Below are 27,585 nucleotides of genomic sequence, written 5' to 3' on the forward strand. Positions count from 1 at the left end.
ACACTGAAGGAAAGAAGCCAGGCTCAGGGGGGCTGTATGATCCCTTTATGTGATATCCTGGAAAATGCAAAACTGGAACAGAAAAACAGATCAGTGGTCACCAAGAGCTTGGGGGTAGGGAAGGGGCTGACTATCAAGAGGCCCACAAGAATCTGGGGGACGAGGGTGCTGTCCTACGCAGTAATTGTGGTGGTGGTTCATAAAGGTACACATCTGCCAAAATGCACAGAAGCGGACGCCTAAAAAGGGGTGAATGAGTATAAACCTGACTTTAAAAAACCCTCTCCCCAAGAGAAGGACTGAGTTTACGCCAACATCTCCATGCCAGTACTACAGAAGGAATTAGAGTGCAGCCAGAAAGATGGAAACCATTCTCACGGACCGGTATCTTTAAAGCCTCGTGAGTAGCTAGACCAGGATACTCACTATGATAATTCGTATTCGTCCTTCTCCCAGCTTTTGTGGGAGGTGGGGATGGGTAAGTGGTAAAAGTGTGGGTAGAGGAGAGAAAGAATTTTCTCAAGACGGTCTCCCATGATTTATAAAAATCTATGGTGCCCGTTAAACTCAAATCCGCTAGAAAGTGTCGTGAGGATGAAAATGAATAAGCAGAAAACCACTAACATCATTAATGGAAAAGACAGGAGACTTGCTCGGCCTGAGAGCTTAGCGGCGTAGGGTCCCGTCCTCCAGGGGTGGAGAGCAGAGCGCACAGAGGGGGGCGGTCTCTGGGGCCGGGCTGGCCGGCTCCGACGTCCTGATTCTGCCACGTCCTGGCCGGGCGACCCCAGGCACCTTCAACCTCGGGCTCCTCCTCTGCAGGACCGGGGTAAGACAGCTGGCCTCCGGGGCCTGTTGTGAGGAGTACGTGGAAGACACGTGCAGAGCGTGTGAGCACAGTGCCTGGCGGGCCATGAGCTCTGAGCGCTAGCGCCCATGATCAGTATTAAAACCGTACTTTCTGCTTGTAAAACTGCTTTAAGTCACCCAAAGAACGCACACACGCACGTGCACCCACAAGCACACTCGTACTTGGAGGTGTTGTCAAGGGAGCACCACAGAGACCATCACCACCAAGTCCTCTTCTGGGCGGGGCCTTGCAGACCCGGTTTCTACCCTTCACCACACTCCAAAGCAGAGTCATCTCTACAGGACGCCCGCCCACTCTCCCGCTGAGGTCGGGGGACTTCCAGCCTGGGTGCCTGCTCCCTCCGGGGCACCGCCTACCAGGGGCTCGGACACGTGAACAACCCTGGCCTAAGCCAAAGCTTGGTGATCTCTGGTCAAAAACAATCCTACAGATGCCCGGCACCGTCCCTGCACAGCGCGGAGCCTCGGCCGGCCGCAGACCTCAGCTTCCTCACGTGCGTGATAAGGAGGCTGGACCAGACAACCCGGAGAACGCTTCCAGGTCTGCCCGTTCGTGACGATGCTCATTTCCAGAGGCCTTCCGGAACCCCGAGATCACTCCCAGCCTCCCCCAGGAGTGACAGCACTAACACCGTTCACAGGCTGCTTTTCCACGCTCACGACTGAGGCTGACCCCGCCCGCACGCCCTGACCACCCGAGGTCTCAGGTGGCCACTGGACACACGCTCCCCGAGCATCGATGTGGGGAGATGGAGAAATGCCAACCACAGCCTTGGCTTTCTACATCCTACATCCTCATGGAGGAAGAAACCATCCAAGCTGGGGGGAGATCAAGGGAGGCTGGGTGCCCCAACAGCCTCCTGAGTAAGAATTCGAGGCGCTGATTCTAAATGCAGGTCCCCAGGCCCTTACTGGGAGATTATGTCTCGCTCCGTGCAGGGTGGGGCCCAGTGGCGGTAGTTTTATTTAACAAGCACACACCCAGGAGACTTTTATAATTAGCTAACTTAGGAAAATACTGACATAGGGTGGCTCCTGCATGGCTAGAAGTGAAGCTGATTTCTTAACCTTTAAAATTCGGAGACACGAGAACCTTGGCTTTGCGACCTGTAAGCAACTGGTCTGGCGTGATTTCAAAAGCATCCAGACTGAAGCAAGTCAGTGAAGAGACAGGAAGCCCGAATGCAACCAGCAGGGTTGGTCACCTGTCCTTCGCCATCCTCAACGGGACACCCACGGTCTCCTTCTGCACACCTGGTGGCCAGGCGCCACCACACATCCGAGACCTCCCACCGCCCCATCCTCCTGGCTGCGCTTTGCCAAATCCCTCTCCCACCGTCTTCACGACCACTGTAAACCTGTCCGCTCTCCCCTAGCACTCAGCCCCCTACTCACCCTTCAAGGACAACTTTTCCTACTTCTCTGGGAGAGCGGATGCCGCTCCCTGGAACGTAGAGTCCCTCTCCTCCCACCTCTGTGACCTTGACCTTGCTCTGGAATTATACCCCACCACACATGGATTCCCCTTTTCCCCCACCCTGCCCCCACCTAGAACAAGCTCCGGTCCCCTTGGGGTGGGGAAAACCATCCCCTTAAAACTTGTCCTTCCCTAGTTACCCACCCCCTGCCTCTTTCCTGCCCTTCTCAGCCAAGCATTTTCAAAATTCACCGTCTCTCCTCCCCCGATCCCACGATCAGCATCCCCTGGAACGCAGTCCTATCTGTTCACTGGTGGTCTGTCTCCTCCCTTTGAAGGCGGCACTGTGAGGGCAGGGGCTTGGCACTCTGTTCACTGCTGCATCCTCAGCGCCTGGCCCAGAGAAGGTGCACAATAGGTATTTGTTGAATGGATATGACATCACCTGCTTGTGGAGAGAGCAGCCGTTTCCCACCGAGCCCCCCAGAGCAGGGGCCCAGCGGTTCCGGTCCCACCTCTGCTCCCGGCGCATCCATGCTCCACACCGCAGCGTGGGCACCAACTCTGCGACATGTAGGCCAGGCCGGGTCACTCTTGGACATGCACCCTGTGGTCCCCTGGCAGGGCCTTAGGCAGAGCAAGGTCCATGTTCCTCAGCCTCGCTCTGGAACCTCTCCAGCAGCGGCCAGAGCCCCACCATGTGCCACCCCCTCCCACCCCCATGGACTGATCACTCCTGCCGACCGCCCCACGCTGGCCCCAGCCCAGGTCAGGACTCCTGCATCTCCCCCGGAGCCCCTTCTCTTTGCTCCAAGTGTCCTCTGGGCACTGCCCTCACCATTTGGTCACTTATTACTCTTTATCCAAACAGTCTAACTCCACACCGTTCTCTGGCTGGGCCAGGGGTGCCCGTGGAGAGCTCCGGATACCCCAGTGCCTCTCAGGGGCCCAGCCCGCAGCTGATTCTCAATCCCAACTGTTCCCCCCCGCCCCCAGCTGTCACTTGGATCCCCTCCCTTCCCTAAGCGAACAGGCCGCCACCTCGTCCTCGCCCAGGGTGCTGCTGTTTTCGCCTCTCCCCCTAGAGGACACAGCAAACCCAACTGTACTTTGGCCAGAAGTGACTTGAAACAAACCCGAAAAGTTTACTTTGGAAAGGAGTTAATAATAAAAGTTGGAAGGCGTCTTCGTGACGATAAACACCTCCTTTTTCCTTTCTCCCGACTTCTGGCTCAGCACCCTTGCCTGGTGGAAACGCTTTCTGGGACACGACCACAGGGTTCAGGACGACGGGGCCACCAACTCCAGGGAGGACGGACGGGGCAGGGGAGGAAAACCTCACGAAAAGCCAGAAAGTGTGTTTCTTGTCTCCTGAAAGCTGCGATACCATTTCTGTAATCTACCTTCATTGTTCTTGTAAGGAAAGGCTCTGGTCTGAGAGCTGGGTTTTTAGAAGTCGGACAGATTCTCGAAACCCTGCACCTTGCCAGGAAGAGCGAATAAGAGCCCAAAGTTTCCAGAAATAAATGCAGAAATGGAAGAGGCACCTTTGGAACCCAAGAAAAATTATTCCGTCAGTGTAGAAGGTTGTCAGAGCAATACCACCAGAATAAACGTCTCTGATAAGGAACTAAAACTGTAATGAAAATAAGGCACTTTAAAAATGTCACATTAGCTATGTTTAACATAAACAAAAACAAAAGAAAGCTGTCATTTCTTTTAGTGCTTAACTTAAGTAGGAGGTAGGCAGAGAGACTTTCAAACTTCTACAGCACGAGTGGACTTTTAGAACAGAGTTTGAACAGGTTAAACTCTGAATTTTTAAACATATCCTTTGAACAATAACCTGTATTCTGTTTCACAAAGAGACTGAGGAGGCTACAGACTTCCTGATAAATATATTAAGGCTCCCGGCGGGAGAAACAATTCCTCTTCTGATTGGCCACAGAGATTTCAATGGGCTGAAATACATATTTTATACTGAAAATGTTTTATTAACCAGTTGATGGGGGTTGGGGAAAGAGAAGGGAAGAATGATCGAATAAAACAAACTTTTTCCAAAAACCGTAAGTGGCCCTTCTGGCTTTCTAACTACCATAAAGATCACTTTAAAAACTTCTTTTTTTTTTTACAATACAAAACAGAAATAACTTTTTTTCATCATTTCAGAGTAAAGCCCTAAAAGTTACCCTAACTTAGGGCTAGAAGACATAATGATTATTTTTAAATGTCTGCTTAAAAATTAGAAAGTCTCAACGGTAAGCCACAAGTATGAGAACTAACCCTGAACGTTACTATTTCTGTTCAAGCACCAAACAGCGTAAATGAATGAATACATTCATCTTCACTTTATAACTAAGATAGTCAATGGCATTTAAGAAATTTAAAAATTAGGGAAACAAATTTTTATTTTCTGTGCAACATGAAACCTATGGAAAATTATCTAGAAATTAGTATGATCTTAACATCATTTTGTTCTGCCGATTTTAATTTTAAAAAGAAAGAAAGAAAAACAATAAAGTCTGTTAAGAAATCCATGACAATTGATAATGTGGGAATATGGGCTTTAATATTGTTGGCTTAAGAAAAAGGTAAATAGCCAGCTCCAAATTCTTTTTTCTAAAATCCAATTCTTTTTTTTTTTTTTTTCAGGGAAGTGTCCACTTACATATAAATACTAACAAAGGCTCTGTAGCTTTTTTTTTTTTTTAAGATCCTCAGAATCCCTGGAATAATGCCTGCCAACTAAAACACCTACTATGAATTTAGTAATGGGTTATGCAAACATAAATTACAAGGCCAGACATTTTAAAAGGAAAAAAAAGGTGATTTATTGATGTACTGGAGACACAGCAGGATAGAAGCACTATTTCAATTTTCCATATATTCCTCAACATTGCAGATGTGTTAATGCGAAAAGAATTTTAAAATAAAAATTACTCTCAACTCTTTTGGTTCTAACATATGAGTTCATTTACTTAAGAAGGGTTACCACGGAACTCCTTTCCCACACTTATAATCAAGAAAATTAATACAGTCAAACATTTTATCTAGTTTCAAGTACAAGTGGATTTGAAAGGAAAAGACAAAGAGAGAAAGAAAGATAAACATTTCCCTTATAACAGCAAAAAGAATTAAACCCCAAGTTCTACTCTTCACTTTATTAGCCCAACCTGACCTGGTCATATTTTTCACTTTAATTTCTTCCATCCCTATTCACGGGTCATTTTTTCTTTTTCTGGTCTCCTGTCACTGTTGGAACCAGCATTTTTTTTTTTTTCTTTACTGTGGCAAAGTAATCATTTGAATATACATGGAATACTTTTCATGGGTTGTTTACATGTAAACAAAATAAATACAAATATTCTCGTCATCAACTTTTAATGAAAGGAAACAGAAGCTTTCGCCCTTCCCCTAACAGGTCATGGGAACTGCACTGGGCTCATGAAAACCCCTGAACACACATCAACAGAAAAGCCATCTTCATTTTTCTTCAGTTTGCATGTGGTCGACAGCATCACAAACGGTCATTTTCCAAAGCACATGTGACTGTGGCTGAACAAGCCCGTCGCAAAAATAAGCTCGAAAACACTCTACTAATAAAGAACGCACATTTTAAAATGCAAAGGCACAAAAGGCACAATCTCTGTATCCTGGCGCTGTGCATTCCTCCCCAGAGAAGGCTACTTTGTGTACGTACACACACACGCATACGATATGGGGTCCCGGCACTTTGATTATGTGAACACACCTGACCCCAGGGAAATAGGCTGAGACCAGCCCCATATTTCAGACAAACCAAACAGCCAATAGACAGTAATGGCTTTAAGCTACTGATGACCTGGGCCAAAAATGAAGAACCACTTAATCTTCTGAAGGAAACTGTCAATGTGAGGAGGCCCACAGCTGACCTTTCCCCTGATCTTAATCACAGCCACCTATGATAACAGAGTGGGGTTTATTTTTATGCCTGGCTCCAGACTACAATGATCAATCCTTCGGTGTTGACTGTTTTGTATCCACACAACCAACTAGAGTGAGTTAAGAGTGTGTCATTTTCATGGATCCCTGGAGTCGGGCATGGAATGAAATCCACCTAAGAGTAAGATCTAGAGTAATTCCATCCAAACCCTAAACACCTTATAAAGTCTCCCCAGATTAATCTACAAATTCAACGCTTTTCCAATAAAAATCCCGACAGAATTTTTCAAATGGCACTGAATAAATGATTCTAAGAGTCATACGGAAGCACAGTCTAGATGGTTTTGAAGACCCATGAGGATGGGCCTTCCTCTACTAGATATCAAGACTTAGTAATAGTATGGAAATAATCATGGCAATAATATAGTAATAATCATCCAGACAGTGTTGGGTTGGACAGACTGGGGGCCTAGGGGCGGGTGTGGTACCTGGCAGAGGTGCGGAAGTTAACCCTCGGGAAAGGGGGACTCCACGGTAAATGGTTCTGGGTCGAGGGGCCCTCAATGGACAAAGATAAAATTATAGCCTCACCCAGTCACCATACACACAATACTTTACAGGCCTGATGTAAAAAGCAAAACCAAAAAACTGTTGAAGGAAAACACCGGAGACTGTTTTTATGACATCAGCATAGGGAGAATTTCTGAAATAAGATTAAAAGTCCCAAACTTTCCATCAAAAAACTGGAAAAATAAAAGCCACCGGCATTAAAATTAAAATCTTCCATGTGACCAAGGACAACATAAATACAGTGAAAAGACAGGCCACGGCCTGGGAGGAGAGAGCAGCCATGTACACACGCAACAAAGGATCCAGATTCTGGATATTAACATTTCCTACAAGTCGCTAAGAAAACAGCCAACAGCCCGATGGGAAAATGGGCAAAAGATACAAGCAGTTAAGACACAAAAGAGGAAACTGTATAGGCCAGTCATTGTACAAAAGGATGTTCTCCCACGTTAGAAATAAGGAAATACAGCAAAAGCCAATGAGGATGTGGCCGGAACAGGTACTGGGAGACGGGGGGCATGACAGCATGTAGCCACTGAGGGCAGCTAACTGGCAACACCCACCTGGCCAAGCTGTGACCGGGGACCACACTTCTGGGGGGTTCACCTCGGTAAATTCCTGAACCCACTCCCCAGGACGGGTATAATAATAAAGAAAGAGTGTCAACAACAACCAAAAATCCACGTGCCATCTCAGGAGGGCGACGGGTACATCTTCTGTGGTTCATGCACACAGTGGAATGAATTTAAAAAAGACCAGGTGGCAGAGGATATATACAGATATCGCAAGATACCATTTGCCTACCATGTGTGTAAATAGTAAAATAGAGATATATATATAAAACAATATCTATTGTTTATGAGTGCATAAACATTGCTAGGAATGCAAAAAGCACATGGCGATGAAACATCAGTTTCAGGATGGGTTTATATCTAAGGAAGAAAGGAGGGGGAAGGCAGGGAGGTGGAATTTTAGCTGCATATATAACAGTTTATTTCTGTTTGAAAAAGAGGCATCAGAAGCAAATGGACAAAACGTTAACATCTTTCCACTCGTCATGAAGGGCACAGAAACGTGTGTTTTGTTTTTATGCTTTTTGGTATGCTAGAAATACTTCATATAAAAAATAATAATAATAAACCCGGTCACACGGCTTTGCATATAAAAGAACTATGTCATGCAGGTAAAATCCTGTATGAGGCCTGTGAGTGGGACCCAGGGGAGGCAAAGGCAGCTGTACCTTCTGGGTCTTTCTACCCAAGGGTCACTCCCTCGCACAAGAAGTTCTTGGAAGATGTGTGTGCCAGGGTCTGTTTGACTCAAAATGTTTGCAGGTTAAAATTTACCCAGTACCTTACAAATGCAAGAGCTTCTTGTGACATAATGTTGAAGGCGGAGTGGGAGGTGTTAGGAGCTGAGGTTGCCCCGCCTCCCCAAGGCTGTGGTGGGGGGGTCCCCCAGGAAGACAACTGTCACTAACTGTCCAATCTCAGGATACCTGACAGCAGACGCTCTTGGCAACAGTGCGGAGACAGTGAACGGATGAATAAATACAGGGTGAAATTGGGGCCCCAGCTGGACTTCGGAACTACAACAGTGACCTTTTAAATGTGAAGTAGGGAACCGCCAAGGGGGTGCCCTGCAGCTGAAGTGGCCCAGGATGCAAGTTACCCATGTGAGAAGTAATCCAGCCTCTGTGCCCTCCCCGGACTGTGCTGGGGAGTCTGGCTGCCCGGGAGGCAGTGGGGGGCTGTGTGGGGCAGGGGAGGCGGCTCCGGGGACCCATCCCACCCCAGGGGCCTCAGACCTGCCGCCAGCGGGCCTGCATTCCCAACCTCCAGCCAGCTTCTCTGCTTCTGAGCTGTGACGCCCTAGTGGACCTCCTCCCTCCTCTAAGGGGCTCAGTTTTCCTCTCGTTGAAATGGAGAGAAATATTATTATACGTACTTCACAGGGATCCTGTGTGTTAAATCAGCCAATAGAGTTCAAGTCTTTAGAACAGTGCTCGGTACACAGTAAGCGCTCAGGAAGTGTCAGCTGTTGTTATGAGCTCTTCCCGCTGTGTCCCTGCAGTGACCAGAGCCCTCAAAACAGAGCTGCCCGGGTACACCCCAACCCACATACAATGGGATCGCCATGACATTTTGCTGTGTGCAGAATGAATTCTGAATAGAAAAACTGCAAGAGGTAAAGTAGGTGAGGCCTATTGAGAAGAAAGGGCAGCCCAGAAGTCTTGGGCCCATGGAGGATGAACAGGAGTGAGCCGGACGGGGAGGGAGTGGGCCCAGCCCAAGCGCCCTCGGATCTCGGCCACGCTGCACGGCCATCAAACAACAGAGGGGACCTGGTCTGCTTAGCCTTCAAATCCAGTCAGTGGCAGAACCAGAATCGGGATCCAAGTGTCCTGATTCCCGATACAACTGTCCTTTTAACTGTATCAACAATACCATAATGTATTCCTGTTAAAATACTGGACCACAAAGAAAATTATCACACTCTGCACGGTAGGCGCGTAATGCTCCCTGTAAATTACTTTTTCTGCAACTCACATTTTCAAGTTAAAACCAAGAGCCGACAATAGTCAATAATCAGTGTTCAGGACTTCCCTGGCGATCCAGTGGTTGAGACTCCGTGCTTCCACTGCCGTGGCCCCCAGTTCAATCCCTGGTCGGGGAACTGGGATCCCGCATGCCGCACGGAATGGAAAAAAAAAAAAAAAAAATCAGTGTTCAATGATTAGCCCCAACTATTCCCGCCCGTAGCCCCCTTGGGCAAAGATAGAAAAACTTAGGACAACAGATCTCAGGGTCAGCAGGACCTGTCATCTGTCTCTTTCTTGACTGACAAAAATCTCAAAACAGAAGGGGAGATTTTCCTGTGCTTTGGGTTATAAAAATTCCCGTAAGGTAACCAGTGTTTTCAAGTAAAGGCCAGATTTTAGCCTAACCGCTCTTCCCTGGGTATAATCCCACAAAACGCACACCCAGCGCATACAACACCCTTTAAATGAGTACGTCACTTCAGAGCGATAACTCAAAAAATATTTTTTTTTGGTTGTTTTTTTAACTAACAGAAGAGAAACCGCTTACAATTAACTGACTAAAAATCGACTTTCGGAAGCTAAAAGGGGACAGTCTGGCGCAGTGGTTATGGCCTCGTTCTTGGGAGTCTGTCTGCCTGGGAGGCAGGTGGTTTGCACTCTGTAAAGTGGCACTAAGGACACCCACCTCCTTGGGTGACCGTGATGCACTTGGCATAATGCTTGGCTCTTGGTAAGTACTCGATAAATATTAATAGATAACAGTTCACCGCAATTTCAACCAAATTTTATGGCTTTCCCATTTAACCATCATACCTAACAAATTGCACACAACGAGGATGTTTACTGAGAAGAGCTGTGAGCTCCTGTCTATACCCGGGTTATTACTACATCCTATGTAGAATGACATTCTCTACCCAAAATGTACTTCGGTTGAGGTTACTGACCAGAAAGACAAGCTACGGGCTGCTCCCAAAGAAGAGCTACCAAAGAGAGAGTTTAGGCAAGTATTTCCACTCCATGAACAGTAGCACCAATGCAAAGGGAGAGAAAATGACCATCTAGACACATATGGAAGGAGTGTATTTTAATTTTACTGAATCTATTCAAGTCTGCCCTAGAAACTAGGTCTATAGCTTATAGACCTACAGGTCTACTTAATGCTTTAAGAGTATTTTTGTGTGGGGGGACTTCCCTGGCGGTCCAGTGGTTAGGACCCCCTGTTTCCACTGCAGGGGGCACAGGTTTGATCCCTGGTCGGAACTAAGATCCCGCGTGCCGAGCGGCGAGGCCCCCCTGCCCCCCAAAAAAAGTTTTGTTTTGTTTTTTTAAATTTTAGTGTTCATTTATAGCTTTAACATTCACTCGTGAACACAATTTCCCCTTTTAAAAGATTAGATTTCTATAACATACACTCAACAGGCCATTTATTGAGCTCCCGCTATTTGCCAAGGTTACTCTGGTCCGTCTACAGCGTTCTGTCTGACTCATAATTACCCTGCGAGAGTCGTCATCGCTCCCATTTTCTGGATGAGAAAACGGAGGCTCGGAGGTTATACAACTCAGAGTGGTCTCGACTAAACTTCCACGCCACATGCATCTAATTACAACCTTTTCCTTCTGACAGCTATTAAACTCTCAGAGAATCTGTCTGTTATACTTAAAATGGCCCTTTGAAAACTGCTAGACGCATAGAGGAAGCGGCACACGGGCTCAGGAAGGAAAGGGAACGGCAGCCCTGAGACATTTCAGTGAGTGAGTCGGGACAGGCCGCTCCCGGAAAGCAAGCGGGGCCTGAGGGCTCTGCAGATGCCACGCGCGGCCCCCAGGTCAGGGCTCCTCGAGCAGTTCTGCCTGCTTCCTGTATAACCAACACAGAACGAGAGATTAACTCTTCATTGATTACCTACGAGTTCACTTTTCTGGGCCAAAGGCAGTCAAACAAAACAAGGCCTCCCTCCAACTCAAATGTTTACCGACCGAACTTTCTGACATCCAAATGGAAAAGCTCCCGGTCTTAGGAAGCAGAGGGACCAAATCTGGTGTCACAAAGTCACTGAGTGATAAGAGCAAACACAGGCCATCAGGCTTTTAGCTGAAAGAAATTACAGGGACCCCGCAGCTAAACAATCTGCCCAAATTCAGCAAGGATAGCAGGGAGCTATGCAAAGGGTCATTTTCCATTTTTTGATTCAAGAAACTGTCCTAACTTCCTGAAGATCCTTCACCCATCCATACTCACTGCCGTACTGTCCTGTTTTCATTCTTGTCACCACCTGAAATTATCCTGTGTGTCATTTGTTTACGTGGTCACTGTCTGCCTGCTCCCCACATGAGCCAGAACCTTCTCTCAGTGTCTTGTATCTCAGAACCTCAGATGGCCCCTGGCCCAGGAAAGGGCTCAGAAGGAAGGAAGGGAGGGAGGAAAGAATGCAGGAAGAAGAGTGTTTATTGAGCACCTACTATATGTTCCTTACAATTGAATTCATTTCACCTGCCCAGCAGCTGGGATATTGTCAGTTCCATTTATACATATGGGGTCTGCGTCCCAGAATGCCTGGTGATCTTGGTCAAGGTAACTTAGCCCAAACATCCTGGTCACCACTTACTGGCTGTCCACTCCACTCCAGCCCAGGACTGGCCATTTACTTTCCAGAAATCTCACATGTTCCTCAACGTGACCTCTTGAAGTAAGCAGAATATATTTTTGCAGATGGAGGAAGAGGTTAAGTTTCTGTCCCAATGCCACTGAGCCATGGAGCTAGACTCACTCCATGTGTCCAAGTCTGAGCTAAGTCCTCTTCTGCTCTAGAGGCCTCCCTGGTGCCTTGGGAGCGTACTGCAGGGTCTCTCTGGAATGAGGGGGAATAACGTGGCCACCAGCCATTACCAACTGGGGGCTGAATGACGTTTGAGCTGCATTCATTACTCTATCTATCTATCACCCTCGAGGCAGGTTTTCTCTCCTAGGGACCCAGAAGAAACCAGAAAATAACCTCTTGGGTTGATAAACTGGCTTAAAGAGTTTAATTGGTAACAGTTAAAAGTTCACTTTTAATTTTTAAACTTTTTCTAGTTAAAGTCTTCTTACAACTTAACGGTGGGTGATTCTGGAATGATTAAACAACCAAGTTGATTATTTGGGCTTTATAATTTGGCCAAATATTGGAGCAGCCTTTTCCAAGCTAAGCTGGCCACTGCCCAAATGAAATCCACAAGACCCTTTTATGTAGGGAATTTCTTCAGAGGATAAGAGAGAACAAGTGAACAGACCACCTGTGCAGGGATTTCCCACACCCCACAAAGAAAGGCATTAAAAAAAAAAACAAAAAAACCTTAATTGAGATATAATTCACATACCATAAAGTTTATCCTGTTAAAGTGTACAGTTCAGGGCTTCCTTGGCGGCGCAGTGGTTAAGAATCTGCCTGACAATGCAGGGGACACGGGTTCGAGCCCTGGTCCGGGAAGATCTGACATGCCATGCAGCAACTAAGCCCGTGCACCGTGACTACTGAGCCTGCACTCTAGAGCCCGCGAGCCACAACTAGAGAAAGCCCGTGTGCAGCAACGAAGGCCCAACACAGCCAAAAAATAAATAAAAATAAATAAAGTGTACAGTTCAGTGGTGTCTGGCATATACACAAAGTTGTGCAACCATCACTACTATCTAATTCCAGACCGTTTTCATCATCCCCCAAAAAACCCCATAAGCATCAGCAGTCACTCCCCATCCCCCTGGCCACCCCTAATCTACGTCTATGGATTTGCCTATTACGGACATTTCATATAAATGCAATCATGTGGCATTTTGTGTCTAGCTTCTTTTACTGAGCAAAATGACTCAAAGTTCATCTATATTATAACATGTTATTCCTTTTTATAGCTGAATAATATTCATTGTATGGATATATCACATTTTGTTTATTGATTCATCTCTTGATGGACGTTTGGGTTGTTTCTACTTTTTGACTATTTTGAATAGCGCTGTTATAAACATTCACATACAAGTTTTTGCGTGGACATGTTTTCAGTTCTTTTGGATATATACCTAGGAGTGGAAGTGCTGGGTCATAGGGTAATTCTGTGTTTAACATTTTGAGGAACTGCCAAAGAAAGGCAGTTCTTGAAATTTTTGAAAAATTCTGTACAGAAAATAAAATTAAAGTGTTAAGTAAAATTTTATCTGCCTGTTTGAGAAATGAATCTTGTACAGCAGTATAGTTCACATTTTTTAAAATTGGAGAATAGTTGCTTTACAATGTCGTGTTAGTTTCTGCTGTACAATGAAGTGAATCAGCTATACGTATACATATATATCCCTTCCCTCTTGGACCTCCCTCCCATCCCACCCTCCATCCCACCCCTCTGGGTCATCACAGAGTACTGAGCTGAGCTCCCTGTGCTATACAGCAGGTTCCCACTAGCTATCTACTTTACACATAGTAGTGTATTTATGTCAATCCTAATCTCCCAGTTCATCCCACCCTCTCCTTCCCCCACTGTGTCTACATGTCCGTTCTCTACGTCTGTGTCTCTATTCCTGCCCTACAAATACGTTCATCTGAACCATTTTTCTAGATTCCACACATATGCATTAATATATATTTTAAAGATTCTGTTTTGTAAAGAAAAGATTCCTAAACGAATGCTATAAATATGATCACCCAGCGTCCACGGTGCTCAAGGTGCACAGCTTAATACACATGATGGATGGAGTCACAGCTCCGTCCGGCAGGTCTTTCCCTTTCAGAAGTGGGAGGAAGTAATTGTACCAGAGCTGCAGACTCAGCAGAGGGGCTGCGTCTAGATTCCTGGATCCCCGATGTGAGTGGTCTGCGGGGCACTGGGGGTGTCCGTCTTCCTAGATGGTGTCCGCCTGCATCCCCTGGTCTTCAAGCTTACAGGCCTCCTCCCCATCACTACCCTACCTGAAAGGCCCGTGTCCCTACGGGCACGTCTGGTCTGCCCTTCTCTTTAAAAGTCACAATTTGTTGGGACTTCCCTGGTGGTCCGACAGTTAAGACTCCGCCCTCCCAATGCAGGGGGCCTGGGTTTGATCCCTGGTCGGGGAACTAAGATCCCACATACCGCAAATAAGCCCGCGCACCGCAACGAAGACCCAGCACAGCCTAAATAAATAAATAAAACTTAAAAAACAAGAAACCGTGACTGTATTCCAATAAAACTTAAAAAAAAAAAAAGTCCTAGTTATGGTTTAAAAAGAAAGTCACAATTTGTTGACAGTATAGAAGAACAGAAAGGAGACAATGAATGCCACCTGTACCCCTCCCCTACTCACTACAGAAATAATATAAGATGAGCATTTCGGTGTTTAACCCTCCAGGCTTTGGGCTCTGTATGATTATGTGTATTTAATAAAGTGGGATTAAACTAGTAAAAAAAAGTCACAGTTTGTCAAATCAGTGCAGTGGGTCGTCAATGAACGTATTCCCGTGTCCAGTGAGACACCAGGAAAACTAAGCTCGCATTTCTAGTCTCCCATGTGCACTCTCTCTTTTGATTCTCATGGGGACGGAAGCAAACACAGAGGCCACACAGGCCTCTATAGTCTGTCAATTTACTGAAAACAAGAGAAGAGCGAAGAATTCAGTCACTGCTCAACACGCAAGCATGTCCAGTTGTAGCGAAGAACGTCTGAACACTGTTTGATAGTTTAAAAAGCTTGGGGAGTCATACGTGAGCTCGTTTAATCCTCATGCCAATTCCACGATGCAGCTGTAACGACCATCCTCACCTTGGCCACCTGACCGGCCTGGGACCCCTGCAGGGCCATGTGGGGCAAAGACACACCCCACACGCCCCCGCCAGGTTTCTCACCGAGCCCCAGCCACGCCGTCTCAAGGCAGCCTGTGCAGGACGTGTCCATCTGAGTTGCAACTTTATTTTTAAGTGACGCTCTTTTTCCAGGCTGAGTCACTCCCTGCAGTGTCTATATAAAGGCTGTAGAGGCAGTGACTAAATGCATTTGGGCCCGGGCCACAACTATATTACTGCCCCCTCCTTCCCTCCCCCAGCCTGCTGACTCCTTTCTCACAGGGAGCGCAAAAGGAGCCACAAAGTTTGCAGCGTCTTTCCGTCCGTCCTTCTGTTCCCCTCACCTCCGCAGAAGGCAAGCAGCTGGCTCACGCGTGCAGGAGACGGGCTGGGGGCACGCGACTTCATATCTCACTCAGGAGGAGTCCATCCTGATCAATAAGAAAGTGACTGGGGACTTTCCGAAAGAAGGCGCCCTCGCCCTGCCCCCACCTGCCAGAGTTGGGGAGAAATCCACAAATCTAGTTCATTTCAGCCCATGGTGTAAGATTGCTTCCCGAGTTGTATGTCAAGAGGACTCCTGACTATTCTATAACGGTTTCCTAAGAATGTAAAAATCAGAAAAACACTCCAGCCAGAGACAGAGAGGGCAAATTAAGATTCTGGCGCTCAGGAAATGAACGCCCGCGAACAGGCGGTTATGTCAGCAGGAAAGAGAACGTTCCCTTCACGGAGCCAGGCCTGCTGACCAGGGAGGCGGGGCTGTGAGGCTGTGGGTGGCGCCAGGCCCAGGGCCACCTTCCCCATCGGGGATGGAGGGTGGTCAGGGAGCTGTGCCCCGGTCAGGGCGGGGACCGAGCTCTGTCTGTCACGACGGGAGCGAGAGATGGTGACGGGAGAAAGAGGCCACGTGCATTTGCGCAGGAGAAATGCGGGAAACAGACCCAGGATGTGAGCCTGGTGGACCAGGTGTCACGAGGATTAACACTCAAGAGAGCAAGAAATATTGAGGCAAAAATACATCATGGGAAAAAATGACCAAGGAGAGCTCCCGAATTGCAGCTGAGTTTTCAACCTCACGGAAGAGATGTGACCCCTTTCACAGGAAACATAGATTAATCCAGCAAAGTCTGACAGTCAGGTGCCTAAGACACATTCTGGGTTAGGAGCTGGACACTCTCCAGGACAAAAATGAGGCCCAAAGATGGTTTTATGGTAAAACTGCGGCATCTCCAGTCGGAGGTTTTCCTTTCCTCCTCCCCATAAAGGATGGTTCTTCTGTTGTTCAAAAGAAAGGCAACAAAACAAAAACCATCCCTTGTGCTCCATCTGGAAGCAAGTCTAACACTGCAGACCCTTCTTCTGATAGTCGAGCATCACATTCAAATAGCTGGAGCCGCTGAGCTGGGACGGCACCCCCTGCAAGCCTCCCGTGACCTGACTCTGCGGGCCTGCACCGCTCCAGGTGCTCAGCCCATCGAGGAGGCAGCTAAAAGCACCAACTCAGGGGCCAGGCTGCCTGCTTTCGAGTCCCTGCCTGGCCGAGTAGCAGCTGTGAGATCCTTGTCAAGACAAACGTTGGTCCCAGGAGCAAACTTAAAAGTTAACCAAACAGAAAACCAAGAAGAAAGCAATTCCTCGGTAGAATCATGAAACCCTAGCGCTGCTGTCCCTATCTCCGTCCCCCACCCGCCATGGGAAGTAACTCAGTTTCCAGGAGTAAGGAGTCGCGTGTGCCCTAGGCGGGTTCTGGACAGGGCCCTCCACACCCCTGGTCCTCTAATCTGCCATTAGGTTTATCAACACAGAGGCATCAAAGGTAATCCCGCCCGCACCCTGGCTCTCTGATCAAAGCAACAGAAAAGCAAAAGGCACGGGGTTTGGGCCTGCACTGAACCCACAGTTCCAACCCCACCAGGCTTCAAGAGCTTCGAGAAAGCTGCCGCCAGCCTAGCCATGCTCTTCACCAGCCTCGGGCAGGAAGAACGTGCCACCCAGCATGGAGGCACCTGCCCCTGCCGCCAGCCTGCAGGGCCCCTCATCGGCGGGGGTGGCCCAGTTCCTCTACCCACCTCCTGGTCCCCAAAATCCAGCCCGGGGCCCGAAGTGCAGTGGCCTCTGCCCAGAGGTCAAGCCCTCAGCATTCATCTCTCACGCAGCCCCTTTCCCCCATCTTTCATTCCCACCCCTCCCAGTCTGGGCACAACTAGGAGGAAGGTGAAGGGGGAGACACATACAGAGCTCCCAGAGTGATATGCTGAGACCACTGAGACCACCAACGCCTGCCTTGCAGCTGTGAATTAAGCCAGGGGCTCCTGGATGAGTTTCAGGCGGTCCAGGAGAGACTAAACTATGTGCAAACGTGTGCATTTCTCAGGGGGCAGGTCCTTCCCCAATGCTTCAAAGGTTGAGAACCGAGGCTCAAAAAGCAGCCCTGCTCACCTATAGTAAGAATCACTGTGACACATGCGGCTTGGAATTTACCAACATTGATCTAAGAGTGTTTCTGGGGGAAAGTCTGCATTCAGAAGATTCCAGAGACACTGTCCTATACTTAACATGCCTTATCAGGATGGCGTACTTGCTTGGTAAGAATATAAGGAACTTTTTAAGAACGGGGATAGGATTTTATCCCCAGGGCCAAACCATCTGGCACGTGGAAGGTGCTCAAAAATACCTGGAAAATGATTAACTGTTATTACAAACCAACTTTTGGAACACTCTGGGTGAAAACAACCTATATTTGTTGTGGGTCTTTTTTTTTTTTTAAGTTCCTTGAGCTGGCTTTGAGGAGCAGAAAACAACTATCTCATGTGTTTCATAGTATGTTTTCCAAGTTAATGCTCGTAACAAACACGTACTAGACTCTCGGTGCTGGGCCTGTGTGGAGCTCTCCCCATCCCCCCCACCACACACACACTACTTACTGCACACACATCACATACTACACACACTACATACCACACACACACAAACACTACATACACAGAGCAACCCTGTGAGCTGGGCCCTGCCAATTATACTTTTTACAGATGATGAAACTGAGACTTTGGGAGGTTAAGTCATTTGCCCAGTGACACCAGCCAGTAAGTCACCTGCAGCAATAAATATAAAAAGTGAAACAACCTAGAAATACCCCCCAGTCTTTTACGTTCAATTATCAATCATAAACTCAATAGGGAATGCATGTTTAGTCACAAAATTCAAATTTAAAACGTTTTTCTTCGAAAGGGACTCTTTTCTGAGTCAAAGAAAGGCATGAAACTTCATATGCAGAGTAACTGCCTCTCCTTCAGATTAACTACAATTTTGAGTTTAAAAAGACAGAAGCAAGAATATCAATTGACTAGGAATGTATTCATTTAATGACATAAAACTGAAACTGAAAGAACTTCATTCTAAACAAAATATCGTCAAGGCTCTGGCCTCCTCGGTGCCTCTTGTGCTCCTGGCTGGTGGGCTGGGCACTGACCCGCCCACGTCCCCACCCAACACACACTCCTACCCCTGGATCTGGGCTTTCCCAGTTGCCCTTGGGCAGCACCAGTCCAGAAAAACACAAACTCCCTGTCGGCAGACAGCCTCACTCACCTCTGACTGCCCCTTGAAGCCTGAACCTGCCTATTAGACTTACTAGACACTCAACAGACCCTGGAAGGACAGTTTCTCCTTTCCCGGAACAAAGAGTGACATCAGGGTTTTCATCCAGAATCAACGCACTTGGTGTGACACCAGCAAGACCACTGGCCCTGGCTCTGCCCCGCCAGCCAGCCACAGTCACTCGGCCGACTGTGTGAGGCATGAGGATGCTGGTCTGTGTCCACACCCAGAGATGCCGCCCCCGTCAACAAGCCAACTCTTTTTCTTTACCCCTGAGAACAAAGTTCTAGGCAACCTTCACCTTCACACGTCCAATTTCCAGAAGTGTTCCCTCGACAGTAAGTGTTACTCTGTCCTCAGTTGTTTAATAATCAGAAGAAATGACTGATGTCACAGACGGGTCAGGCTCCTCTGGACTGAAGCTCCAAACAAAGTGATGACCCGATACCTGACCTGGGTCCCAGGCCTCACACTCATCAGAGCCCCCACACACCGCCATACCATAGGACCCCCAAGCACCGCCATCACGTACCCCGGAGGACCTTGCTGAAGCCACCCACCCCCACCTCCACTGCAGCCTTAAGAGGTTTCCAAATCTACAGAAGATTCTGGATGGCTGGCAGCACAGGTGAAACTGTCTTCTCTACGGGGTCTTGCCTCAAGTTCCCATGGGAACCCCACACCAAATTCAAGGGTGGGTCTGGGATCGGGAAATGCAGGGGGAGACAACAGGGCAAGAGCCGGTGAGCGGCTTCACCCTTCCACGCGTCTCGGAAATCTGTGCCGCAGCGAGGCCTCCTGATTGTGGCAGGAGGAGCCCGAGAGGGCACCAGCCCCGACCAGCTGGCAGAACCAGGGACAAGCAGGGTGGCGACGTCCATCCCTTCCAGGCGGGGTTCTGTGTCCCCTTCTCCGTGGAAGACGGTGTCTAAAAACGTGCCCTGGCAAAACTTGCAGAGATATTTCCCAACCCATATCCTGTAGCCCAATAAAAATAAAAACAAATTAAAAAAAAAAAATCAAGAACAAACAAACAAACAAAACGTGCCCTGGAAAGCAATGCCCCAAATGGCTTTTCCCCACCAGGCTGCTCCCCCCCAAGCCTCTTCTGTTTACTGGGATTAGGAGATAAAATGCAAAGTTTGAGGCTAGGTTTCATCAAGCAACTGGCTTGGGATTCAGCACAGGCCACGGATGGGAGCTGGTGGCCAGTTCCTGCCAGACGAGCCCTGTTTAGATGTCAATGGAGGGACGGGGCCCGGTCACTGAGCCTGAGGTGGCCGGAGGGGACACGCCCTTCCTCGGCTGGCACCACCTTTAGCTGACAGGACCTTGGGACCCAAGAGGAACACCCAGGAATCCAGTTCTCTTCACGGCACTTCCTCACAGGACGAATTATATTTACCTACTGTTGTCTGACGTCTCAGAAGCATGACCTTGCCCTTCTTTTTTAGATTTTTCTACGGCCACCCCCAGACATACGGTCACCAAGGGAAGGGCAGTGAGAACACAGGACAGCGGTGACAGCTAGTTGCTAGATCAGTGCTGAAGGTGGCTCGAGAGACACACCTGACCCGGGCTGGTCTAGGGAAACAAAGTCAAAGACAAGAGCGCAAGAAACCCCGCAGCGAGACCCTCCGGGAAGGTCTGCTCTGAACAGCCCAAGAGGAGGAAGGTGGCCTGTCGCCCGACTGCCTTCTCTGCTCCTGCCTTTGCTCATGACACGACGAGGTGGAACGTGGAGACCAGCAATCCACCCCCAGCCCCCAGTGGCATGGAGGACAGCAACCCCAAGCCTGAATCACTCTGACCCGCGCGTCTGGTCCTGATACAACACGGAGGATCCACGTTTCAGGGCAGGGTGGGGTGGAGAGGGTAAGCAATGAATCTAAAATTTAAAACCCTTAGGTGGGTCTGCCCCTAGAGCCTTATTTCTTTCCACTGGACTACCACGATTTTCTTCTCCTAAAATATTTATTCTGAAAATAGAGGGTTAATTACTTGTTTCCCCAAATGATTCACGATAACACTCCCTTAAACAGCAAGCTCCTTTGGAGCACTTAAAATGGGTCCACTTTTAAGCAAATTCAATTCACACACCATTTTCCAGGACTACTATAAAAGTCAGAAGCATCCCTCCCAGAAAGCAGCTTTTCTGCCAGGCCTGTTCCTTTGTTCTCCATGGAAGAATCTGGAGGCCTGGGAGCCAGGGCTGAAGCTCTGAACACCCGCCACACACCCACACCTGAGTGGAGGCTGCAGGAGGCTGGGTACGAGCCCATGGCACAAGAACCACTGTGGCTCCAACTGGCAGAAGCTCCCGGAAAGCAATCCTCACGTCTGCTCAACTGTCTGTAAAACTCTCCTGTCTTTTTATTTCCTCTGAAGCCTTTGACAAGGACTCAGGGAACAAGGGACCGAGAAAATAGGGCAGGAAAAGGCTGCCCCGGCCACTCTAAACACTGTCCTCTGAACACATACTTCCAAAAAAGAAAAATTAGGAGCTCACGAAGAGCACAGTTCCAGTGCCCTTTAAAGCATATTTTAGGAAACACAGAGGCAAGTAAAAGGCCAGACCAGACTAAATGTCTGTTTCGCAAGAAGCGTCGCCGTACTGCGTCCCTGGATGCGTGCAGCCTGCAGGGGCCCCTCTGAGGCCCTGCCACCCGGCTCTGCCCCTCTACTCATGCTCCCTAAGGACCCGGGGTGAGGTCCTGCCTACAGACGTGAGCACACGGGCACGGAGGGGCTGGGGCCCTGCCCCTGGCTACCCAGCTGGTTCAGCAGCTGCGTCTAGAATTCACTCGGGCTTTCATCTGGCCCCCAGCCCGCACAGGGGCTCGCTGTTGGGGCCGAGGGCAGCCGAAAGGAAGGAGCAGACAGCCCCATCTGCCAGGAACGAAATGCTTACGACACACCCTCCGAACGCTAGGACGGTAAGACCCCCCCTGCTGAGAGCCAGGGAGGGAGACGCTGCTCACCTCCGGAGTGTTCTTCTTGAACTCTCGGCTCTGCTCGATGAGCCGCTTTCTCGACTGCTCGCTTTCATCCTGCCGGTTCGCCAATACTGTTGCGGTGGCATCGAGTTCCCTCTGCGGAGAGAAACAAAAAGGGAAGGCGAGATTGTAATTGCACTTTGTACGGGAGGAGGGCACATTTGTACCTGACCAGGGCACCGGGTGGCGGGGCGGTGGGGGAGCCCGTGGCTCCAGGGGTCACCACCTCGTGGCCCAGGAGGGGCTGGGGGCCAGCGGAAAGGGACCTGGGTACCACCAGGAGGCTCCCATCTGCCCCCGTGCACTGACTGGTTTGAAAAAACCAAACCCGCTCGGCTTGACACGCTGTGTATCGCGCATCACAAGTGACTGCTCCTATGACAGGACACGCAGATGCATTTTTCTTTGCTAAAACCAGAGTCAAGCCAGTGCCCAAACACCACCCCTCCCCGGAGTCACTCGCTTCTGTTCTTCACGAGCATCTTTCCTGCCACGTCTCTGGGCCCCAGTCCTGCTGCTTGACTCCGGGCTGCTCCCCGGGGCATCCTGTCTGACTCTCTGGGCCTGGCATCTTCTGTAGTCACATCTGATTTGCTTTCGTTCAACAGATACTTATTGCGGGCTTACTACAGGCCAGACATCATGTTCAGGGCCTGTTAGTTGTTTTCAAAAGGGACCTTAAGAGGCAAGTCCCAAGAATAAGGATCTCCAGCGTCGTGTCAACTTGGGAAGTGAGGCGCCTGGAAACAGTGTTATCCCCCAACCCTTAGACTTGCCCCTGAGACTCTGAGAACCACCAGGAGTGGGTCTCCCGTGAGAGGACCTCTGTCGCACACAACAAACCGACACTCAGAGCGTCAGAGAACCTGTGTCCTAGCATTGGAAGCTCTGGGAGGAGAAGCCAAGAGGCTCTGTTTGAAACAAGCCTGCGGCAGATGGGCCCAGGAGGGTGGTGTCCTGGGCGGACAGCAGGAGTGCAAGGACACGTTCCCGAAGCCACCGAGAGTCGCATTTTCGTACTGGGTGGCTTTGGCTACTAAAGACACACACGGGCACATTCCGCTTAGGATGCGAGCGGCGGCTCCAAGTGGCTTCTCCGTGGTACAGCCTGTCGCCCCGAGGCCCAGCAGAGCTAGGGAAGGCGAGGAAACTCCAAGCTGAAGATCCAGGCACAGACATCCAGGAAGCCAAGAGGCTTTCTACACCCACCCTCCACCCACCCGGCTTCCTTTTTGGCGGAAGTAACCAAAGGCGTCTGCGAGCCCTGCTGCTGAGCACTTCGTTCGTTCCGCTACAGGGTGGGCCGCGGCCAGACGGGGCGGCAGAGTGCTGGAACAAACATCTAGGGTGCTGTCAACTTGGAAATGGCAGAGAGTTTTTAAAGGGGTGGGGGAGATGCCACCGCACCGCACTCGCTCCCTCCTTCCGCGCTTCTGGCATTGCGGCAATTCTTGGGCAAGCAAGTCCAAAAGAATAACGTGGGCTCGGATTCAAGAACAGATGTCAAAGCTACTGCAGAAAAGAGGGAAACACTGCACATTTTGATAGACCACATTTGAAACACATCCCAGTCAAGTGAAGGCAGGGGGGGAAAAAAAGAGCAACTGAAACCAATGTGGCAGCGTGGGGATGGAGACAGAGGAGAGAGCAATCGCAGATAAGCAGAAGGCTTCTCAAAAATATAAACAATCTGGTAAGGAGGAGGACTTAGACATCTATATTTAAGCAGCAGCAGCAGAAGTTATAAAAGGAGACTTCAAGAAAGGGGGTAAAAAGCCAATATTGAAATACGACAAAAAAAGTAAAGTTGATGTTTGGTTCCAATCACACACAGATGCAGAAAACTTAGAGAAAAACAAAGAGCCTTCAGTGAAGACCCTGCTTCCTGGGGCGGGGGGGGGGAGGGGTCACTTAGTCAGAGGGTGTCTGGTGACTTCTGAGGACAGGTGCTGGATGCTGGAGGCACACGGCTGACTGCGGGGTCCCAGACCTAGTGGGAAGAACTCGGGGACCATGGGGGCAGCACTGCAGGAGATGTCGAAGAGCACACGGTCTGTGGGCCTCTCTGGGCCCCTCGGTCCCCCCACCTCTCACTCTGAGGTCTGTCCCAGCCCGGCATCAAGGGGGTCCGTGGGCAGATCCATCAGAAAGCCTGACTGTGGAGGGCTGAACCTGGCACAGGTCGCTCGCTTGATGGAAGGGAAACTGACCCACCCCTATCGCGGGGTAGCAGGGCCAGGGCGCCCGAGGTGACCTGCTGCTGGCAGGCAGGGACCCAGGCGGGTGGGGGGGGAGGGAGGGGGGCGCGGGGGGGCATGCCACACCCCCTTCCCCATGCGTGCAGACATATGCAGGCCCGAGTGAGAAACCAACAGGGCTCTCCAAACCGCACCGGGGGCCGCCACCCACCGAGCATGAGCCTCTGCCGCCCCGGGTCTGGCTGCTCAGGTTCAAGGCTCACAGTCACAGCCCTGGAGGACATCAAGGCTTTCTAAGGCTCTGGGGACAACACAAAGGCAGGAGATGGCTATGAAACATAAGCCAAATACTGTTTTATTATCTACCCAGCCGGACTATCCTCCAAATGTCACATATAATGATCCATTAACAAGGGAATTTAATGTTTCAGGGGAGTGGCAGTGGGGGCCTAAAATACAGAGCCCTCAGCCCCTGAGTCACCGGTCACACGTAACAAGGAGCACAGAGAGCCCCCACATCTGAAAGGCATTAAAAATTCACAAAGGGGGGGGGCTTCCCTGGTGGCGCAGTGGTTGAGAATCCGCCTGCCAATGCGGGGGACACGGGTTCGAGCCCTGGTCCGGGAAGATCCCACATGCCGCGGAGCAACTAAGCCCGTGCGCCACAACTACTGAGCCTGCGCTCTAGAGCCCTCGAGCAACAACTACTGAAGCCCGTGCGCCGCAACAAGAGAAGCCGCTGCAATGAGAAGCCCGCGCACCACAACGAAGAGTAGCCCCCGCTCACCACAACTAGAGAAGGCCCGCTCGCAGCAACAAAGACCCAACGCAGCCTAAATAAATAAATAAATAAATGAAATTTATTTTTTAAAAAATTCACAAAGAACCAAAAAAAACACAAAAAACAAACAAAAAAAAGCATAGAACCAACCTAAACGTCCAGCAATAGCACGTAGCGTATCGGCATATCCACTCAAGAATTATTTTGCAAAAATACAATCCTACATACACACAATATGAGATGGAATGATATTCAAGATATATTTAAGCAAAAAAAAAGCAAAGTGCAAAACAATGCTACATTGTTTAAAAGAGTATCTATACACGTTTGCATACATTTTGCTTGTCTCTAGAAAGATGGAGAAACTTGAAACTGTGCTTGGCTCTGAGGAGGCCCTGGGGAGGAGGGGACTTGCTCTTCATGTATCTTTCGGCTATCTTGCTACGTATATCAATTACCTGATTGGAAAAGTCGCAATATATATTAATTTTATATATATTTTAAAACTGCTAATGTGAAAAAAACACACACACATATAGTTACACAAACATATTTTACATGCTGCATCCCCATAGGTGAGTGTGCGTGGTCTCTGTGTCCACCTGCCCAGGGGCAGAGGCCTGGGATAGATGACCCCTGACTCACTCTGGTGATTCAAAAAGTGAGGCAAGCGCGTCCTTTGTCAAAACAACAGCTGTTTCTTGCACAACGTGCTGCATGCTGGCCAGTCTCAGGGATTACAAACGAGGAGGAGGTGGCCGGTCACCGAAAACACCACTCAGTCAAGCCCCAGCCTTCCCAGGGAAGGGCAGAGGAGGGTGTCCTCTCTGAACTGTTCACAACTGCTCTCCTGCCGGAAACACCTGGCAACCCCAGGTCCCAGGTGATGGAAACTGGTAGCAAACCCCATGGGCTCTGAACAGGGGCATTTCCAACTAGGCCGAAAGAGCTAGAAATGGTAACGACAAAGCATCTTGCAAGGATGGCACCTGGCTGCAGAAACTCTGGGGTTTTCTTTCAAAGTCGTCATGGGATGACTGATGTCAGGGGGCGACAAGGTCCAGGGAAAAGACCTCTGGCTTTGGACACCTCACCCCTGAAACTGGGGAACTGCCCCAAGAGCTGTGAACGCTGCAATCCTGTTTTCCTCACTGACTTTGATATCTGGGATGCTTTTTCTCCATTTCTGACAGATCCTCAAAGGGCAGAGCTCCCAACACTGGAAGTTTCTCTCTGCCTGAACTCCAGCCTCTCAGCCAAGTATTAAAGGCTTATTAAACACACACACAAATAAAAAGCGACCATGTAGCTGCCTATTTAAAAGAAACTTTGGGGGAAGTGTCTCCCGAAGAAAACAACACGTCTCTTAATAAAGTCAATGATCAGTTTGGAACCCCTCGCCTTTAAAGTGAATGGTCAGTTGTTGGTTTTAAACGGGTGTGTGTGTGTGTGTGTGTGTGTGTGTGTGTGTGTGTGTGTCTGCAATGCTGCCACAACTTTCGTGAGATCCTCTCTCCCTGAGGCCCCCAGGCCAGGCCTGCCAATGCTCTGGGCAGATACACACAGGCCCTCTTTGCCCCCAGGGCCCCCGGGGCTGGTGGGGAAAACACACCAGCCAACTGCATCAGAGATGTGAGTAAAGTATTGTCTTTTCACTGTCGCTAACTTTGACTCAAAGAGTTGGTTCATCTGAGGCTTCTTCAGGGCTTATCTGTCAACTAATCAACAGCAAATCCTATATAAGAATTCAAAGTGGCTTTATTAGGGAAAATGGAGAGCACTTGTGCAGAAAGGGGAAGGCCAGCCACGGTTTCTGCATGAAGTAGGCCTTGGAACATTTTCTGTTTCGTTTCCTGCAGTGGAATCACTGGACAAATGGAAGCTACTCGGACTAGAAAGGGGTGAAAACCCCAAGCCCACCCACCTGCCTCCTTCCATCACCCCCTCCCTGGCCTCCTATATGGGACATCTGGAGACCCTTCAGACAGTGGCCTTAGAGAACCCTGGTTTGGAATCCAGGCTCCACCCCTTTTATAACCTGTGTGGTTTTGGTCAATGATGTCCCCTCCCTGGAGATAACTAAGGTGAAGCATGTCCACCTTGAGGCGTGGTGAGCACTCCATCGAGGGGCGTTTTTCTGTACCATCAGAGCCTCACGCTTGACCTCAGGCGAGAATGCGTTCTGCCACCAGTATCCCCAACTAAGCCGGGGGCTCCGGGGATGCACAGGTGAATTGGAAGTTGACCCTGACCTCCAGGTACCCACGGTCCAGCCGAGGAAACTAGGCAGGCATGGAAGAGCGACAAGACAGAGGGGACCAGGCCGGTGGAATGAAAACAGGCAGAGGTTAGATAAGGCAGGACACACTGCCGGCAAGAAAGGGCTCCAGGTTTTCATGACAGATGCCCATCTCGGCTGGGGCCTGTGTACGGGATGGCCTGAGTCCGCCGTCACCCTCCACCTCCTCCTCCTCCTCTGGGCTCACCGAATCCCCAGCACAACTTCTGGTTGTGACTGGTGCTGTCAGAGACCATGAAAGGGGGCTTAGATGGAGCAGGACCCAGGTCAGGTCCCCCCGGGGAGGCTGGCTTGGGCACAGAAGTGGTGAAAGGGCTGCTGCTGAGAGGGGGCTGGAGCTAGAATGGGCACACTGTGTTCAGTTAGAAGTCACAGACACTGACCAGGACATCCACTGTGAGTACATACGTACACACACACACACACACACACACACACACACACACACACACACACACTGTGCTCATACACGAGATCGCTCTGGAAGGCTCCCCAGGTTCAAGATCCTGGTGCCATTCCTCATACTGGGGAGGAAAATGAATGGGCGGGGGCCCTGGGGGCGTTGGGGAGGTCCTTTCACTGTCTACCCTTTTCTATCTTGTGGATTTTGTACACG

The 27,585-nt window shown here is 49.4% G+C and overlaps 1 protein-coding gene across 6 annotated transcripts in view; it reads right to left on the reverse strand.

Annotated features, from left to right (window-relative positions):
- The window catches only part of CUX1 (cut like homeobox 1), a 373,348-nt gene that overhangs the window by 270,991 nt on the left and 74,772 nt on the right, over positions 1 to 27,585 (reverse strand). For all 6 annotated transcript variants that reach the window (XM_036824618.1, XM_036824617.1, XM_036824616.1 and 3 more), the window contains exon 2: positions 21,677 to 21,787. In XM_036824618.1, the coding sequence (XP_036680513.1) occupies positions 21,677 to 21,787 (111 nt within the window). The remainder of the gene's footprint in view (positions 1 to 21,676; positions 21,788 to 27,585) is intronic.

This window comes from Balaenoptera musculus, chromosome 15, assembly GCF_009873245.2.
Source record: "Balaenoptera musculus isolate JJ_BM4_2016_0621 chromosome 15, mBalMus1.pri.v3, whole genome shotgun sequence".
NCBI lineage: Eukaryota > Metazoa > Chordata > Mammalia > Artiodactyla > Balaenopteridae > Balaenoptera > Balaenoptera musculus.